This window comes from Gracilinanus agilis, chromosome 2, assembly GCF_016433145.1.
Source record: "Gracilinanus agilis isolate LMUSP501 chromosome 2, AgileGrace, whole genome shotgun sequence".
Classification (NCBI taxonomy): domain Eukaryota; kingdom Metazoa; phylum Chordata; class Mammalia; order Didelphimorphia; family Didelphidae; genus Gracilinanus; species Gracilinanus agilis.
In genome coordinates, this window is record NC_058131.1 from 521,075,760 (window position 1) to 521,096,767 (window position 21,008).

The 21,008-nt window shown below is 33.2% G+C and overlaps 1 protein-coding gene across 1 annotated transcript in view; it reads left to right on the forward strand.

The window, feature by feature from the left end:
• The window catches only part of NPAS3 (neuronal PAS domain protein 3), a 1,019,383-nt gene that overhangs the window by 21,741 nt on the left and 976,634 nt on the right, over nucleotides 1-21,008 (forward strand). Inside the window, exon 2 of the mRNA XM_044660006.1 lies at nucleotides 11,585-11,674. Coding sequence (XP_044515941.1) covers nucleotides 11,585-11,674 — 90 coding nt within the window. The remainder of the gene's footprint in view (nucleotides 1-11,584; nucleotides 11,675-21,008) is intronic.

Here is a 21,008-nt window from a genome sequence, read left to right on the forward strand (position 1 = left end):
CTTTCCTTTCTTTCCTTTCTTCTTCCAATTTTTAGTAATCCCTAATCTCTTCCACTCCACAAATTACGTTGAATTTACTTTGTATGTAATTTGTATTGATTTATCATTATATATGTTGTTTCCCTACCATAGAATGTCAGCTCCATTAGGTCAGATACTGTTTCAGTGTTAATATTGTCACTACTAATAATAGCCAACTAAGCCCTTTACAATTGATCCTGAAAACAAACCTGGGAAGTAGGTGCTTTAATTATTATCTTCATTTTACAGATGAAGAATCTGAGGCAAATGAAGGTTAGGTGACTTGGTCAAGATCACGCAGTTATGAATAATCTGAGATTGGATTTGAACTAAGGTTTCCCTGACTCCAAAAGCACACCCTGTCCATTGCCCCACCTACCTACCTTTTTGTTTTTATATCTCTTTCTAGGAAATAGTATAAGCTTTGCACATAGGTGGTACTTCAGAAATATCTATTGAATTTAAGGGGATTGCTTATCCAAAAAATACTATTAAGACTACATGGGCAAACATATTCAACCCATTCCTGCTACCACATCTTTGCACTTACTTTTTCCTTAGCCAGAAATGCCCTTTCCTATACCTGAATCCCTTCAAGGCCAAATTCAAATGCTGCTTCTTCCATGAAACCTTCTATCTTCTCTATATTCTTTTAGCTCATTGTTTATACATCATTTATAATATTCACTTAATTTTCCCTTTAATTGTGATTTTGTGCTTACCATCTCTCCGACTGCATTATAAGCCCCTTGGGGAGGGGCTGTGTTCTGCTAATAACTGTGTCCTCCTAAATCCTTTTGAATGATATCTAGTCTATAGTATACACTGAGGAAATGGTTGTTAAATTTAAATTTAAATAAATTAACTTTCAAAAATATATATAATTAAGGTAAAAGCCAGCTGATTCTGAAATTATTTTGGCTTTCCTCTTTTCTTGAATAATTTGGATGAGGCCTTGCTTTTTTTTATTCCCAAGTTGTAGTGTCTATAGAATATTGTTAGTATCACGCTTGTTAATATTCTTTTATTTAATATTTCAAGTTTAATTTCTTAAAGGACCTGAATTATTGTAACTTTAAAAGCTTTTATATGAGAATAACTTTAAAAAAATTAAATTCCAATTTACATTTATTTTAATTCACTTCAATTTTTTTTAAAAAGTGTTTTCTTCCTAATGGTTGCTTTTAGAACAGCATTTTAGAAACAGAAAAATACAAACTTTTATATAGAGCCCATTTTTTCTTTAAAAAGGCAGTTCTAATAAATCTTGTTGAATCAAGACCTTGAAAGAAACTGAAAAATATGTACAGATCTCAAATATATCCAAGAAAAGGTATTTTATATTATCTCGCTCTTGCTGCTTCATAATGTAGTGTTAGTTGAATGTAATCTTTCCCACTCAAATTTATTTTTGAGAAATCACCACACTTTAAGTTGGCCATTCTTGTCAGTCCAAATAAGCACAAAATCAATACCTTTCCATTAATTTGAAGTGTCCACTTTATTTTAATGATGAAAGACTTATTATGAGACCATCCAAAACTAAAGTCTAACTCCACCAAGATTAATCTTCACTAAGGCCTTCATCTGATGCCCAATCATGACATGGATGTGACCTTGGTTCTAAATGTCTGTGCCAGTTGAATACAAGCTTTTATTGGGTCATACTTGCAAGCTGGGAAGGCTTTGAATATGAGGCTGCTCTGTTCCTCAGACAAGGAGCATCCTAGCTAGACCAAGTTTTGAGAAACTCAGAAGTTTGGTCACTCAGGGATGATTAACCCCCGGCCCTACTACAACAACTCCTATAGAAATAGTTTTTATAGCATAGAGGAATAGAGGAGTTTCAGTCTTTGTTGGAGAAGGGAGTACACACATTGATAAAAGGATGGATCACAAGCATTAAAAAGAACATGCCAATATGCTATTACATAGTGTTGATATTAGGAAACTGATTTTAAAGTCTAAAGAATTAGGTTCAAGCACCAGTTCCAAGAAAGAACAACAAATATTATTCTGGGCAACTTTGCTGCACCTTCCAGATGGGCAAAGGGGAAGGCAATTCTTATTTCCTTCACTTATAAATTTATAAACTGCTAGACTAGAACTTTTCCAGCCTAGCCCATAGGATTGTGGTGTGATAGAAATTTAACATTAAACATTTTAAATGCTACACAACTATAAATCCATATGTTCATATATTACGAACTGGAAGGGATCTCAAAGTTCATGTAGTCCACTTCTCCCTTTTTTAGGGAGAAGACAAAAAAGACCAAGAGAGTTAAATCTCTAACATCATTTCCTTTCAGAAATTATTATGGTACTTTAAATAAAGTGGTCACAAACTTCACTAAAAGACACCATAATAGCTACAAAACTCCAGAGAACTTTTAGGTGTTTGTTGAAACTCCATTCAGGTCCACAAGCATTAAGTTCCTACTCTGTGTCAGACACTAAGCTAAGCAAGAATTAAAAGCAAAGAATACTTTCAAAGTGATCCAGTCCCTTTCAAAATGGTCTAAGATAGGATGTGAACTAAGAACTTCATGAATCCACATCCATCAATTAGATATTACTGTTATTGTTATATTTGGGGGAACACTTTACTTTCAGTTTCATTGGTATAGGAAACTGTCAGGATAGAAAATTCACTCATATATATCAATCATAGTATCAGAAACTCACCTAGGGAACTAAGGTTTAGGGACTTATATCTCTGAGTTCCCATCTAGTGTGTGTCATAGGCATCACTTGAATCCAAGTCTCCCTTCATTGTTGTAATTATAATGTTTTAATATTAAAGTGTATGTAGGGAATATAATGTTAAAATACTTCTAACTATAGTTTGACAGTATTTGTACTAAATTATTATCACAATTCCTTAAAAATTACTTATAGTTTTCATAAGACATATTCCTTCTAATGAAAAAGTTCTCAAAGTAGGGTCTTCAATGGGCCCCTGGGGGTCCCCTGCATCCTTTCGGGAGATCATTCATGTCAGAGATATTCTATAATATCAACACATTGTTTGCTTTTTAAATTCTCTTGTAATCCTGCTTTTCCTACTATATACCTTTATGAGGCTAGATTTTCTTTTTATACTTCAGCCAAAACAACATGTCACAACAGATTGAAAGCAGATCTAGATATTAATCAGAGGTTAGAGAGTCAGACATACAGAAATATATAAAACAATGCCATTCTTCTTACAAATATTTTTGTCTCCTAGATAGAATTATTTTTCAAAAAATATATTGCTTACATCATCATATAGGGAGTTAATTTCTGCTATTTGAATAAATTAATGAATTTTTAAATGAGCATTTTAAATTTCTGATATAGTAAATATAGATAAATATAACCAGCATAAACAAAATCTCTTTGGGGTTCTAAATAATTTCTTAGAATGCATAGAGGACTCTTGAGACCAAAAAGTTAGAGAACTGTTGCTCTAATACACTGTTGTATAACAAGAATTGATAGTAATTCTGCTTTATACAAATTCTGAAATCAGGCAATTTATTTTCTAAATAATACTCTTGAGTACTAAACCTGAAATGTTTTGGCTTCAGCCCAAATCAAACTTGAGAAGAAACTAATTCTCCAGAGCACTTCCCTAACTCAGTATATTTAATTGTTATAATGAATAGAATGCATGTGTCAAGATGATTTGGGTTTTTAAGATAGAACTATGAAGTGGGCTGGGAAGGGGAGGGTGAAAATCCTCTAAGTATTTGGAAAAAATAAAACATATAAACAGTGATATTTAAAAGAAAATAATTTTTAATATCCTTCCAGCTAATTATGTCAGGGCAGAACTAATGGAGCTTTTATTTTTTAGCTTTGACTCCATAATACTGAAACACTCCAATGAATGGCCAGAATGTCAGTCAGCTGTAAATATTTTATTTATAAGGCATTCAACTTTCTGTTAGTTGGATATCTAAACGTCTGCCAGCATTATCTCCTGCTTCATACTCTTGTTTTAGAGACACTGTCTCTTCTTCAATTTCCTTTCCTGCACACTTCCCCAAATCTGATATACGTCTTATATTTGTCTTTAGCCATGTACTTTTTGCAGGCTTATGAAATTCAATAAAATAGCTGAATCTACCCAATATCTGGGTAATTGGCATCTCTAACAGAGGGAAGGCAGGGAAAAATAAACAGGGAAATGCAAGGTAACTAATTTTTATAATTTGTCACAATTCTTGGAAAGAGAATTGTTTATGGAGAAGGTTGAAACTACAGTGATATATTGGGAGTATGTTTTAAATTGTCTGGATTGCTTCATTTCCCAGTGAAGGGATAATAATCATACTAGTTTTAGTAAGTTTAAGAGTAATAAATAGTAATCGTTATTATTGTTGTTACTAATATGGCATAACTTAGCAGAGGCTATTTTTTTACATTTATTTTTCCAGTTTTAGTAACCTTCAACATCCCATAATTCTCATTGCCTCCTTACTCTAATATTCACTTTTAAAATGAGACATAATTGTATTTCACCAACATTTTTTAAAAATTTAAAACACTTACCTTCTATCTTAGAATCAATACTGTGTATTGGTTCCAAGGTAGAAAGAACAGTAAGGGCTAGGCAATGGAGGTGAAGTGACTTGCCCAGAGTCACACAGCTAGGATGTGTCTGAGGCCAGATTTGAACCTAGAACTCCTATCTCTAGGCTCTCAATCTACTGAGCCACCCAGTCACCCCCTTTCACTAGCATTTGTAATGGGTCACCTGAGATTTTCTGAAAATTTCAGATGTCACATAACATAGCATAATTCTGATCTCCACTTTGATCTACGAAAGGTTTAGGATAGGGCTTATTTTCCTTTATACAATTCCTCATTTAGAGCTGAAATCTATTGACATTTTATTTTGGTATTTCTTATCCCTTTTATTTAGAGTAAATCTCATGATTTATATAAAATGTTTTGCAAACTCTAATGTGTTAACATAAATGTCAGGTGTCATTATTCTCATTTTGATCTCAGCCCAAAACGAAAGTTTCATCTGGGGACATTAAGTTATAGAGAAGGATGAAGACTGACCATTAGACAGAAAGAATATTATGCCAAGCATTAAGGAAAGGGGGAAAGAACACCTTCACCAAGCAAAACCAATTTCTATTTTCAAAGAGTTAACATTCTAATGGGGGAGAAACCATGTAAACAATTACATATAAACACAAGAAATATATATATCAAATATCATGTAGTAAATACATATGTATGTACATATGAATACACACATATGTATGTATGATAAATTGGAAACAACAAAGGGAAGGCATTTGCATCAAGGAGGATCATAAAAGACTTTTCATTGAAGGTGAGATCTTAATTGGCATTTGAAGGAAGTCTGAGCATCTTGGAAATAAAGATGATAAAGAACACAATTACATGCCTGGGGAACAGCTAGTGAAAATTTTCTGGGTTAGCTCATTACTCAATTTCCTTTAACTTAGAATATTAGTTTGGAGTGTAAGGTGGGAAGAATCAGGGAGTATGATGGTTGGTTGAGTGGAGTATTGATGCTCCACAGCACATTCAAGAATGAAATAGCTTATCATGCCTAGCTAGCTTCCCCTGCTTAGGTATGAAGTCTCTTCAGTTAAGATCAGATCCTGGAGGTGGGGATGGGTTAGTACTAAATACCCGTGCCCTCTGATTTTGGCATGGCCTGGGTCATCTCATGGGTCTTTGTTGAATTTTATGTGCTATATAGATATAGAGAACATGGAATTCAGGATAGAAGGAATAATCACTTGAGCGTACACTAGGGAACAACTTTGTACCTTTTGCTATCTATTTTAGTAGGATTTTCACTTTCAGTATAGTACTACAATTTGATACATTTTCATAATATGAAAATGATGAAAACTATGTTGTATGCAATAGTTTCAAAACATTTTATCTTCATTTTCTAATTATATATCCACAACACCATGTAAAATAGAGACTGCAATTGATATTCCCTCCATTTTATAGGTGAGGAAATTTGGATTCGAAGAGAGGTCAAATGATTTACTCCAAGGTTGCCCAAATGATAAGTGGTTTAGATACAGTCTAAATTTGATACTGCCTTCTCTGATCACAAATCCCTTGTTCTTTCTATTACACTGTTCTATGAGATTTTATTTTATTAAAACAAAATAAATTAAAACTTTAATATAATGAAGATCAGAAGGCTCAGCTCTAATAAGATATATATTTGGCTGGCTCTTTGAGGCTAAAACTATCAAGTTAAAGTCTTTAATTTGGGAAATAATACTCTTTGCTCTATATTAAATTGGTATGTACTAATTTTCAAGTCTTTGCCCAATATTAACAACTTAAATATTAGCTTATCTCTAAATCTATGTAATTTTGTCCAATGCAGCATCAAAGTTCACACATCTGGTTAATGGCTAGTGTAATTAAATAGAGCTTGCAACATATCTTTCAATGATTCCTTTCTTAATGAAAATTTTACTTTGACCATCATCCATCCATTTCCAATACCTACTTCCCATATCACTCAGTCTGTTGATCTCTATCTGTCTATCCTTCTATCTGCTTTTCTATCTTAGCTATCTAGTCGTCTGGCTACTTAGTAATCTTTTTTTTTTCCCCCTTGAAATGCTTCCCAAGATTGTCATTAAGTAATATTTTAGGGCTAAAATATGAAGTTTCCTCTAGTTGCATGTCTTAGGCCAGCAATACTTCTTTGAGACTATGAAACCAATTAAGTCAGGACTTCCTGTAATGTTCTAAATCAATATGTTTTTCTCTTGGTGAGAAAAGCAAGAAATTATAGAGACTTAGTTCCAAATGAATTTTAAGAGAACCAAGATTTTCAGCTTATGAGGACTGAATACCCTTTACTATACTGGCAAAACAACATGAAACTTGGAAAATAAAAATGATTTAAAATTAAATATCAAGTACATGGTAACTCAGTCATGTGTGTTTGACTGAAGTCTAGATTGATGTATAAATATGTGGCATGCTAGCCATCTCAGGATGGATACATAATAGAGTCTACTCATCATGCCTAATCCTTTAAATATTCCTTTGATTCAGTGTTCAGAATAGTTAATTACAGAAGAGTTGAGAGAGTATTTGAGGCATCATTAGTGGCTTAGTGGAAAGAACATGGACGCATAAGAATATAGATTTCAAGCTGAAAGGGATCATGGTCAGCTATTCCAAACTCCTTATTTTTGTAGATGAGGAATTTTAGGCCCAGAGAGGTTTATTGACTTACCAATGATTACACAGCTAAAAAGTGGCAGAGCTGAGATTTGGCCAGGTCCTTCAGCTCCAAATTCAGCACTTTCCCCTCAATTCCCTATCACCCCTAGCACTCAAAGTAAGGGACTTTGGTTTGAAACATAGCTCTGTATAGCTTTAGAAAAAAGCCACTTGGTCTTTTTACTCTTGTTTCCTGATCTTTTAACTTAGGGCATTGGACTAAATTACCTTTAAAAGACCCTTTTTAGATATAGAATACTTTGAATCCCTGACTCAGCTATATGAAAGTCCCATTAAAAGAACTTGGTTCATTACTAGCTAAATAGTTACATTTTACATTAGAAAAATAGTCATCTCTTTACAAAAGGATAAAGTATGGAAGATTATTATTTAAATTGAAATATCTGCTGCTTGGTCTTGTTCTAACTTCATTCATCTCCTTGAATTTGTGCAGGTCATCCTTGCTAGTAATGATGTATATCTTTCTTTTCTCAATATGTTAAAATCATTCTCTTCCTTTAGAGTTTGATTATTTAGCAGTCATCTCAAACAAAACAAAAACAAAAATAGATCTAATTAGAAGAGATAAGGAAAGAAACTACATCTTGATAAAAAAAAATACCCTAGACAATGCAGTAAAAGCAATACTAAACATATATACACCAAATATTGTAACATCCAGATTTTTAAAGAAGATAAATGTACTATAGGAGGAAAAATACAGTAAAATTATCCTAATGAGAGATCTCAACTTTCTCCTCTCAGAACTACATAGATCTATTAAAAAAAAAAAACAAGAAAGAAATTAAGGAGATGAATAGAATTTTAGAAATGTTAGATAAGACAGGCTGCTGGAGAAAACTGAATGGGAATAGAAAGGAATATATCTTTTTCACACCTTCACAGAATTTGACCTCTCACCCCATAAACAAACCAAAAAAAAAAAAAAACCACACCTAGAAAGTCATCTTTTCCTTCCTAGTTTTTCTTATCTACTTTAATTTAGGCCTTTGTCCTTTGATCTTATCACATTGTTCTTGTTATCATTTGCATTTGCATTTGCATACACAATTTTTAATCTTGCTTGTTGCTTAGAGTAGTGATACACAGATAGCAAGAACTTGTTAATTTTTTGTTGAATGGAACAAATGTTCAGACATCCTCCACCTAATCACGGGATCATAGATTTAGAGTAAGGACTTTGGAGGTCTTCCAGTTCAATCTTTTATTTTACAGATGAAGAAATGGAGGCCCATTGGAGTTAATCATTATAGGTATTGTCACACCAGGACACTAGCCCAACATTTTTAGTACTAACAGCAACAATCTCTTTTTCTATACTTACCTTTCCTAAGGGGAGAGAATTATTTAGGGATAGGGCTTAGACCTATGATTTCATTGGTATAGGGAGATCTGTACTATGTTGCTCTTCCCATGCAGGACAATACCTTTTCAACAGTCTTAGAGAGTTGCCCAGAGCATTGAAAAGTGCAGTGACTTGCTCAAGGTTACAAAACTTGTTTGTATCTAAGTTGGGGCTTTATCTCAGGTAGCCTCACTTCCAGGCCAAGTCCTTGTCCATTTTAGCAGCCTTCTTGTGAATACGTTTAATTATTCTGCTTAGGGATGACTATGAAGTACTTATTCTGATCATTTTTTTTCATAGAGACTTGACCAGATCAGGTGAAGCTGTTAGGATCAGGAAAATGACTACAAACCTCAGAATCCCATATTATTTTGAATCCATATTCATGGACATTTCTAGGAATCCTATAGTTCCTGAAGTTACTTTGCCCAGAGTGTTCTTGAATCCTTTACAGAGGTAGAATAGAGAGAGGAAGGAGGAGAAAGGAAAGAGATGCACATTTAATCACTTATCTCTTGTTTCTGATTTGGAGGAATAAATAGAAAATTGTTAAGTAGTCTATCTAGCACCCTCTGGTATATTTTTAAAATATATTTTATAGATTTATTTCTTTTACATTATTTTAGTCTAGAAATTATTTACCTTGCTGTCTGTTGTTGTTCAGTCATTCAGTTGTGTCCCACTCTGTTTGACCCCAACCGCGCTGGTTAGCTTACCAGAAATGGTAAGAATGACAAGAATGTGACAAAGGAACTGAGGAGAATAACAATTTTGTAGACTCAATCTAAGAAAAACAAATATTATGGATAATGTTCACAATAGCATGCCTTTTAATGTTACTACTTTATTTGCTTTCTATATTAGGCGCTAATCATTATGAACAGATAGACCATTAGGAACACAACTGATTTTCAAGACCAAATTAAAAACAGGGCAGGTAGATCTTTGTTGTGAGAGTTGTATTTGTCATTTCACATAAGAGACTGTAAAACCAGAAAAACTGAGGCCTCAGGTAATTTGATCCTATCTATATACTTCATAAAAATGTGTCCCAAGCTTGAATGCAGCAGTTTGTACTCATCTATACATTTTTGAGCAAGTTATTTAAATTCTTCAATTTCCTAATCTATAAAATGGGAGAAGTTGATGTCATCTTTACCCTTCCAGCTTTAAATCCTTTAAATCTGTGATCCTATATGACTGTGAATCTAGAGCTAAATTGTGATATGAGATGACAATGTTTTTTAAACAACCTAGCTTTTTTTTCTTTTAAAAATGTTGATGGGGGCAGCTGGGTAGCTCAGTGAATTGAGAACCAGGCCTAGAGACAGGAGGTCTTAGATTCAAATTTGACCTCAGACACTTCCCAGCTGTGTGACCCTGGACAAGTCACTTAACCCCCATTGCCTAACCCTTACCACTCTTCTGTCTTGGAGCCAATAAACATTATTAGGTGTAAGGTAAAAAAAAAATGTTGATACTTCATTTTTTCATCACTTCTATTGCCTCTTTTCCTTTCCCCTTCCCAGAGAACTTTCTTATATAACAACAGGAAAAAGAAAGAATAGTTGTTCAAGAACAATTAAACAAAATATCAAAACAGTTTAATACTTTATGCAATGCTCTCTATCTGTAGCTTCCCATATCTTTAAAGAAGCAAGGGAAGTATTATCTCATAATTCTTCTTTGGGGGCAAGTTTAGTCATAATTTATAGCATTCAGTTTTGATTGTTTCATTATTCTTTCCACATGCTTTCATATAATCACTGTGTATATTTTTCTAGTTCTGCTTACTATTTTGCTTTGCATCATTTCTTATAAATATTCCCACACTTCTCTGTATTCATCATATTTGTTGTCTCTTATAGCACACAAATATTCCAATTATATTTATATACTACAACTTGCTTAGTTATTCCCCAATTGAGAGACAAATACATTGTTTCTGATTGTTGATACTATAAAAAGCTCAATTGCTGAGCTGGTGAGATTTACCCAAGTGTTTTTTTTAAACATCTTCTGAAAATTTATTATTTCTTTTTTCTTTATATACTAAAGTCCACTTTCATTATATAGCATTCGTTGCCCTACACACTTAGGTTGCTGCTACAATCCCACAAAGAGCCATGGATACTTTGGTTGATGATTCATGGGTATCACCCAAAACAACTTTTCTTTTTCTTCCTTTCCTTCCTTCCTTCCTTCCTTCCTTCCTTCCTTCCTTCCTTCCTTCCTTCTTTCCTTCTGCATTTTAATATATCAAAAAACTTACAAATAAATGTCTGAGTTTTTTTTTGTAAGAATGCAAAAAACTATGCAATTTATCATTTTTCTTAGAGCCAAATGCAGTGCCCATTTGTGATATAGACTTTTCTCAAGTGTCTAGAAATATTAAATACTCTTTTATTCCTTTTAGATGGTCTATTTTAATACTTAACTCCTATTTTTGTATCATATTTCCTCTTGCAAGTTACTTCCAATCTTATTTGGAAGTAGATTTATTATGTCTTATATCTAAACTCAAAGAAATATTTACTTGCCTCCTATTCTATTGATAAATTATAAACATCTGGGTAGAGTGATGTACTCTTGAATTCATGACAAATTGGTAACTACTAGATCACTAAAGGCATTGGTTTTAAGACAATTTGGATAGTAATACTTTGAATGGTGTAAATTGCTGACTAAGTTTCGGGCCATATACATTTCTTTACCTCTTTCACTGGTACCATTTTGAAGCAAAAAGAAATTGATTTTTATGGAAAACTGAAAAAGTATAGATTTCTAAAGGTGAAATTTTCTGTTCTTGGGTGTATGTGCACATTGCAATTGTGTGTAGAGCTCAAAACTGTAAAGAAGGAAAATATATTAAATTTCAACATACTTATTGTCCTGCATTCCAGTTGACTGTAGAGAATCTCTAGTCATGTCTATCTGTTTTTGATACCTCTACAGAATAACTGTCCAGCATCCTCTGCCCAACCAATCAGAATGTAGGAAAATCTACAGATATGACGGCATCTACTGTGAATCTACCTACCAGAAGTATGTTGAAATCTTTGTGAGTCTTTTCTCTGGCTCGTGCATCAGTACTTGTGGTTGCCAGCTATTCAAACATATACATGTATTGAAACCTTATTTTTCTCTGATTAAATGGGAAAAAGACAAATCAAAGAAAAAAGTACCTCTAAAACCAAGCTAGAAAAAATGTTAATTCTTTTGAAATTATGCTAAAAGTTTTTTTTAAAATGACTTTATTAAAGCTCTTAGGTAAGCTGCTGTATATTGCAATAAACAAGTACTTATTTGCAAGAAAATCTAGGCAAAATACAGTGCACAGGTGCTTCGCATCTTAGGGATTTGAAAGGTGTGTTATGTATAAATTAGCTGTCACTTTTTTTCAATCCTGTAATGGAATGATGAGTTGTAATTTGCATAATCCTTTAAGAAGTCAAATTATACTGTCATGTAGCAGACTTAACATGCTAGCTAAGATTTCATAGCTTTGCAGCTAATTAGTATGTACCTTATAGGACAGTTAAATTGAAGATGAGTCCTCTTGCTTTGCAGTCTTTTGCCTTTGTCCGTTATTTAACAGAAACTGCATTGTTAGTAACAGGCTGTTATTGAGTATTGTAGAAGAAAGTATCCTGGATAGGAGGAATAAAAGGCATTTTAATATAATATAGTTTGACTTTTATTGCCTTTGCTGTGGGAAAAGTTTTTTTTTTCTTTTAGCATAATCCAGATTAGATTCTTGAGAACAGCAATGATCTCTAATTTATCCTTATATCCCTCTCCATAGTACTTAAGATAGTGTATTGGACATAGTGAATATTTGATGAATCTTTGAGGAATTGAATATAATTCTAGATGAAATTGAAATTTGTATTTTTCTAGAATCATTAAGAAATACTTAAAGCCAAGTATGAACAGTTATGGTATTGACAGCTTAAAATAACTATGTAAACAAAATCATCATTATAACTATCACTTGCTGATTTTTATGTTTTTATATATATATCACTATTTCAATCTTCATATTCATATTAACTTGTCTGGTGCCAGAGTTTGTTTTAAAAAGGCTGATTTTTCTTGAGGAGTATTTCTTTATTGATAGTTGATATGAAGAATTGATTTGACCATAGTGTATAATCTGTTGAGTCCTCGTTTCATTTCTCCTCTGTTCTCTCAGCTTCACGTTCTCTCTCTCTATTTTTTTTAATTTTGTTTTGTTGTTGTATTCTGTCCTTTAAAGTAATCAAGAAAGCCATTGAGGACTTTTCCTCTCAAAGGGCACAGAAGGCAGGTTGTTATGTTGAACATAAGGAAAAAATTAGGTCTGATTTGCTTAGACCTGAGCATTTCATTGTGTCTTTAGTAACTTATGTACCATGAGTTTTGTTTCTTAATATTCTCTTGTCTAATGAGCACTCTTCTCTTCATTTTTAACTGGTTTAAATACATTGTAAATTTCCTTCATTATAAGCCTAATATATACACGTATGTGTTGTTCTTTATATACACACACAATCAGTACATGTGAATGCACACATGTGTATTTATATGTATACATGTGTATAAATATGTGCTTTGTGTATACATACATATAAATATATGTATACATATACATGCAGGCAGACAGATAGTTTGATAGGTAAATTGATAAAAGATAGATGTAATCTTAGTTATCTCTCATTGCTTTTGATTCATTCTTCAGCTTCCAGGCATTTTTGATTGATGTACTTAGAATAATTGTCCATGTCTAAATACAGATATTTTGCAAAGGCTATTCAACAAGAAGCTCTATGTATCTCTCCCTTTTGAGCAGTGGTGATCTATTGTAGACCATTTAGTCATTGTGGACTATGTTCAGTTGCAAAGTAGCTCATGGCACTGACATTTAGTTTCAGGCTTGGAGGTTGTTTGGTCATTTGGTGTCAGTGACTCAGGCAAGATTGTCAGGACCTTGCTACCACTGGCTTCACTTTTAACCTTAGGGATCATCCCTAGGGATTGCTCTTCAGGAGCTAGTATCCTTTGCAGTCAAAGTAGACACAGTAGGTAGCACAGCTGTGACTGTCAGGGATGAGAGTCTTTGGGGGGATATTCACAACGAAGAAATATTGGCAAATAAATGATGAAGAAGGGGAGAAAATCCCCAAGATGTTAAATCAGAGCAGTGTCACTGAGATGATTAATAGTGTTGAGTATTTTTCTGATTCTGCTCATTTGAATTGTCTTGAAACTATAGTATACATTTAATGATTCCTATAAAAAGACTGTAGCTAATTGAGCATATGAAAGAAAATAGGTATTAGATCAAAATATGTGTGTATAAAGTTGAGTCATTTACCTAACAGATATCTTTGTATGAGGAATCTGGTTTTGATACCCACCTTACCTAATGGTTATTATTATTATTATTATTATAACTATAACTGTTGTTATATATTTTATATAACTTTTTTTTTTACTATAGGACTAGAAGTATTTTTAAAAAAATAGATAGTTATCTTTTTAACACCCTTGGGAATAGGATGTTACAAGTAAGAGTAAAAAAGTAATAAACTCCCCAAACTCAATCTCTAAAACCTTAAATCAGCCCAACAAAATCCCAACAGCCATAGACCAAACTACCTCCAAAGAGAGCATTCATGGTTATCATTGAAAGTTCCCAGTCAATTTCTACTAGGCATTATTGTGAAAGTAAACAGGGACCTAAGATGGTCCCTCTTTTGTCTCAAATTAATCATGGCTGCTATGGTTCTATAGAATGGTTCACACTTTATTGTGAAACACTACTTTTCTTGTAACAAAAGGTGGGTTCTATCCTTGTTAGATCATCAGTTGTGTATAGAGTTCAGTGTTCATATAATTAAAAATTCTTAAAATTATTGGGCTAATTTCATTTCAGTGGTGAGAAATTTTACAACTAACAAAATCAGTTTCAAAATAAACCACCATCATTTTATCATTTCAGAATATTGTAAACACTCATATTAGATGCCATACAAAACCATTAAAAATACTTCCTTTTGTGATTATGGACTTTCTCACATAGGAAAGAATTGTTCGACTTACAAACATCATAAGTTTATTTTGAACTAAAATATCACCAAGAAATGTAGTTTAGGTACTCTCTCTCTCTCTCTACCAGTTCAATCTACTCATGTCCATTTTTCCCCTAATGCTTACATCAGTACTTTAATGGTATAATTTCATTAAGAGATTTTTGGTTAAATGAGAGATTAAAAAAACAGAAGATCATTAGCTTTTCACTATATATGAACAAAGCAGATATTTTTAAAATAGCATTTCCTTTTTGATGGGTTGCATAGTCAGTATGCTCTAAATTATACTCCAAATAAGTTTATTTAAATTAAGGAACAATTATCGAGTGTCAACTTTGGTGGGCCACTATGACAAACAAGAGACTAGAAATTTAGGAGAAGATAGGCGAAAATTAAGTATCCTACATGTAGGTATATGGAAAATAAACTGTCAGTCAATTATCATTATTAAGTATTTTATGAGTTCTAGGCAGTGTTAAGAATTGGAGATCTAAAGAAAAGGGAAAAGCCAGTCCCTCCTCTCCAAGAACTCTCACAGATATAAAAACATATGCGATATTCATTCTATGCCAGTATATATGGATATCCATACATGGTTACAGTGAGATTATGCTCTCAGTTTCTTGATAATGAGTGACCCTTTGCAACTAAGTGAGAGAAACTTTTAAGGTAGAGGACATTTTGAAGAGAGGCACTTTGGCATAATGGTAAGAGGACTGGGCTGGGAGTCATTAGAATTATATTCTTGCTCTAGATTTGCCAATACGTGTCTTAGTAATGTCGAACAAGTCACCTACACTCTCCTAACTCCGGTCACTTTATCTAATGAGGGGGTGAGATTAGACGACTGCTAATATATCTCCCAAACCTAAAAAAAAATATATTAATTGTAATTTAAAGACAGATGAAAATTAATAGGTCAGAGGAAAAAGATTGCACAAAGCATGTGGAAAGAAAGATGCATAATAGGTGGAAAAATTTATCTTAAGTATTGAGCAGTGAAGTTTAATAATAAAGTAATAGAAGTAAGTGACTGACTAGCTGGGTAAAATGTTGATAAAAAAAATTCTTAAAGCCAATGATCAAAATTTAGACTAAATGAAGAATTCTGAGTGGAAACACAATGTTAAACCTGTAAGAAACTTTAGAGTTGAGCTGGCCCAGTTTCTTCAATTTACAAATGAAGAAATTGATGCCAGATGAGGAGAAGTGACTTGCCCAGGATCCTACAGTGAATTAGTGGGCCAGGACTAACACCCAAGTTTTTCCACTGTACTTTAAACTGGATCATGCCTCCTTTCTAGTAAGGAAATGTAATAAAAGATAAGGAAATATATAACAAAATATGAATAAAGAAATATAAGAAAATGTATGAAATAATTAAAGTGGCATGTAAGAATGACTTTATATAGCAATTTATGGAGGAAAATGGTTAGAAGAGTTAGGACCCAAGAGGGAAATGAATATACACATCTACACACACATAGATACCATATATATATATTTATATATCCACCCATCCATATCTTTATGGATGGGTGGATAAATATACATATAGCAAAATTCTATATAATGGGCATATCTGATATATACATTTACATATATATCTGCAAATATGCATATTCATATGGTTGTACATATATGTAGATGTGTAAATACATACACACTTAGCCTTAGATAAAATTGTGAGGCTCTCATTTACCTCTGCCCCATTAATTCCCCTTTCATCACTTTTCAATTCCATTAAACACCTTACCTCCTCCTCAGGCTCAAAGCATGTAGCTGTTTTAGTATGTAGAGTATTGCACCTCAGATCAGTAAGACCAGAGTTCAAATTCAGTTTCAGACACTGACTACCTGTGTGATTCTGGAAAACTCATTGAATGTCTATCTGTCTCTGCTTCTCATCTGTAAAATGAGAATAATAATAGCATCTTCTTTCCATTATTCTTATGAGGTTAAAATTGAGATAATATTTGTAAAGCAGTCTGCAATCCTTAAAGTGCAATATAAATGTTAGCCATCATCATTGGCAACTGCAGTGGTCTTTGTCCCACTGTTCTACTTTAACTTAGTCTTGCAATTTATACACCTAAACCTCAGTAAGTTGTTGGATGTTAATGGTTTTTGCCATTATTCTTCTCAAGGTTGTATGAATTTTAAGAGGGGATTGCAGAATAAAGCACATCCAAACCAAAAGAATGATTCCATGGTTGTAGTCTTAGGCACTCTGGAACATAATTTTGAGCAAAGATCAGTTTTCAGGTACCATTAAAATCATGCTAGATGGACAGCATTTCTGAATGCCATATTGGTAGTTATTAGCTTTGACCTAGAAAAAGAATTTTGTTATGGAAACAAAGGAAGAATTGGATTAAAAAATTAAAAGTGAAGTGTCAACAAGATTTGATCAGATGATGAAACAAAGAAAGGTCTGAATTGAAGGAAGAAGAGGATATTTAAGAGGATAATGATGAAGGAATAAGGTCTATCAGGAGAGGAACCAGGGTCCATGCTTAATCAGAAATTGAAGCCAGGCAATAGGCTAAGGAAACAGATAGTTGTGTTGAATGCAAAAGAGAGGTCAAGGAGGATGCATTTGCACTAGTGAATTCATTTAAGGTTTAACTTAGCCTGATCTGATTGATTGATGGTTATGCTATAGGCTTCTTATCCAAATTGAGTAATTTATGCCTGTTGTGTTTAGATCAGTAAATAGCCAAGTATCGAGGGGGAGAGGAAGAAATACATAATGAACTTGAGAAAGAACTCTAAATGAATCTGTATGTTAAATAGATACCAAACTTTGCAGCAAGAAATGCTTCAAGCATTTCAATATCTAATTTAATTCCTGTTTTCAAGTGATGTCTTTGAGGCTTTCTGGGCAATTTTTACTAGTTTACCTCAATCAATTCTAAAGCCAAAGATATTTGGACAGGAAATTACCTGGTTATTGTAACTTAGATGCAATGGATAATTCCAAATTTAATTATTTAGGGTCATGATCACTCATTTTAAGTGACTTAAGTAATGTGATATGATGTCATTCCTTAGTCCTCTTTATTTATAAATTTTCCTTTATATTCCACTTAAGCTGGAATTCACATATTTTATGGTATACAAAATTTTTATTTTTAAAAATTTTGTTTGAAACTTTTTGTCAAGTAGTTAACTGTTTACTTGGTCAATATGCAATTGAAGATTGCTATCATTCAATAACTGGTTCTAGGCTATAAGATACTCCTCTTCTCCATTTTTTCCCTTAGCCAATAAAATTCTAGAGAAATGAATATCAGAGAGCAAAACTGAGCAAGCATAGAAAGCATAGTTTAATGAGAAAGCAGATTTGCTGGCTTCACAAATTTTCATTTTAAAATAAAACAAGTATTCACAAACTTCCAAGAATAAGTTGTTAACAAAACATCTGCAGCATAACAGTGTATGGGAACTCTGGGAAACTGGACAGTGTAAAAACAAAAATGAAGGTGTAGGTAGGGAACAACAAAGCTACAGTGAACCTTTATAGTCATATTGTAAAAGATTCTAATAAATGACAGACCAAGTAGCTTCAGAAAGACAATCATAAATGATATTTGTTATTGGTAACTTATATTCCATAAGGATGAGCTATAACACATATTATGCTACCATACGTAAGCCAGAAATTTAATTAATGTTGCTCCAGTGTTGTTCTGAGTTGATTTTCTAATATACTCTTGGAAGCAAAATCTAGACTTCAACAAATTATGAATGAGTCTTAAAATCTTTTTCAGGTATACTTTTTTTGGGGGGGGAGAGTCCAATTTTCATACCAGAGTCAGCATTAATGTCATTGTCAAAGGAAACAAAAGATAAATCCCAATCCTCGCATTATTTTGGATGAGCCCTTTTATTACTCTTTCATCGAATTGGCACCTGTAAAATGGGAACAATAAATTTATCCCTAAAGGGATTAACATAATCACAATGGAGATAGATGATAAAGCCAGTCCAGGTCTGTAGAAGAAGGAAAAATTAGCCATCAGAAATACAATGATTATTTTTATCTTTATTGCTACAACTAATTTCCATTTAATGGAAAATGGGAGGAAAAATCATCTTAATTCTATTAGTTTTGAATCTCACTTAAGTCATGTATTTGAAGATGTAAAAATTGATTTGTATTCAAGGACTCTTCTATGAGAAAATGTATTTTTATACCTTGAAAAAGGAAATTTGAGATGAGGATTTGCTTCAAATTTAGGACAAGGTTAAATATAACTTGATTTATGACAAGCGCTTGGAAATAGTGTGAAAGTGTTATTTGTATGCAAAGTCTTCTAGCCTGGATTGTTGATAAAAAGGCTGCACATATAATGCTCATTCAACACAAAAAAATATATCAGACCTTCCCCTTTATGATGAGAAAATAGATTATTTTCCCATAGTGCAGCTACCAAATAAAATAACTTGGTTAACACGAAAGGGAAGACTGTTATTTCATTCTTTATTCTTCCATTCCTACACTGTGTAGTATTAATTAGGTATACTTGGTTTGTTAGCTTATTTGTTTTTGCCATTATAGTTATAGGAGGAATGGTTTGCAGTTTTACAGTAGATGATATTGGGTCTGTGGGACCCTTAGAGTTTGGTGAATAAATCACAGTACTTAGAACATAGTAAGTTCTCCAAATATTTTTTTGAACTGAATGAGATGAAATCTTAGAAAAGATATAGGTCTTCACCTGTCTTCTAAAGGCGAGTACTCAGGAAATATTGGCTAAATTACCTATATTAATTTCAGTTATTAAGGCTTAACTTTTATAGATTTAAGCTACTCAAGTACAGGGGCTATGCCTTCTGTTTTTATATAATAAATAAATAAATGAATGAATATTTCTCCTCCAAATATGAATAATACTGTTGTTATTCTGACTTCTAAGTCAAAGACTTATGAGTCCCTGAGCTCAGTTCATATGGAAAACAGAAGTTGTACAAGAATGACTCTAACAGTGAAGCACACTTGACTGAATTGGGTCAAAACAGCTGCCTGCAATTAAAGTTGGCTTTGGTCTCTAAAAACATGATAGATTATTATAATGAAATATGTAAATCATAACTTTATAACTGGAAAAGGAGTCATTGTCCAGTACAACAATGTAGTTTATTGGTGAGGAAGTTGAGACTCCTGGAGTTTAACATACTTGCCCAAGGTCATACAAATTTAGTGGCAGAGTCAAGATTTGAACTAAGTCTCTTGAAAGTCCTTTCTCTCTCTCCTTTTTTAAACTCTTGCCTTCTGCCTTAGAATTGAGACTAAATGTCATTACCAAGGCAGAAGAGCAGTAAGGGTTAGGCATTTGGTTTTAAGTGATTAGCCTAGGATCCAACAGCTAGGACCTGTCTACAGCCAGATTTCCCTCTTCTTTTTAAGGAAATATTTCCCTAAACTTGCCAAACATGAATTTTTATACATACAGAAAAGAACAGGAAAAAGGCCCAAATATTAAACTATAATTCTCCACCAAGTGTGACTTAAAAAAAATTGAATTGAGTATGCAATTCCGCCACTGTCTGCTTATCTGTTTCTTCTGAACTCCCTTTGCTCTCTTTTACTTATTTAATAGATTCATTTCTTTCTTCCTTTTTATCTCAAATATCACAGTCAGAGTTCTGGGTCAGTGCCAGTTGATATTTGTGGGACACATGATCATTTTCTTATAGTACAGCAGCTAGCTGAAGACCTGAATTCAAAGCTGACCCCTGACATTTAATTGCTGGGTGACTCTGGGCAAGTCACTTCACCCCATTTGCCTCTGTTTCCACATCTGTAAAATTGAGCTAGAGAAAGAAATGGCTTTCTTTGCCAAGAAAACCCTAAACGGGTCATGAAGAATTAGAGACAACTGAAAAGATTGAACAACAACTAGATATTTGTAGTCCAAGAGAGTTATCTAGAGGACTGAGCAATTAAACATTTTCCCAGGATCGCTCAGGCAGCATGTGCCCAAAGTAGGACTTGAACACAGGCATATGTGTTTGCATACTCACACTTTCGTGGACCCTCAGAAAAAAAGGTCCGATTCAGTCTCTTGGAATTCTATAGCTCATTGGCTTCTGCCAGAATCTCATTTTCAGTCTTATCCTACTTCTGTAGAAAACATATGCAGCCCTTGGAGAAATCTCTGACAGTGGAGAAAAACCTTTCAGTTTCACTCTCTAATAATTATTTTTTATTGTATTTGGTTACTTTAATGAAAACCCATCATATAATTATGGAATTAGTTTGGATAGTCATGGAGGGTAAAGGCTCCATGTATGAAGTA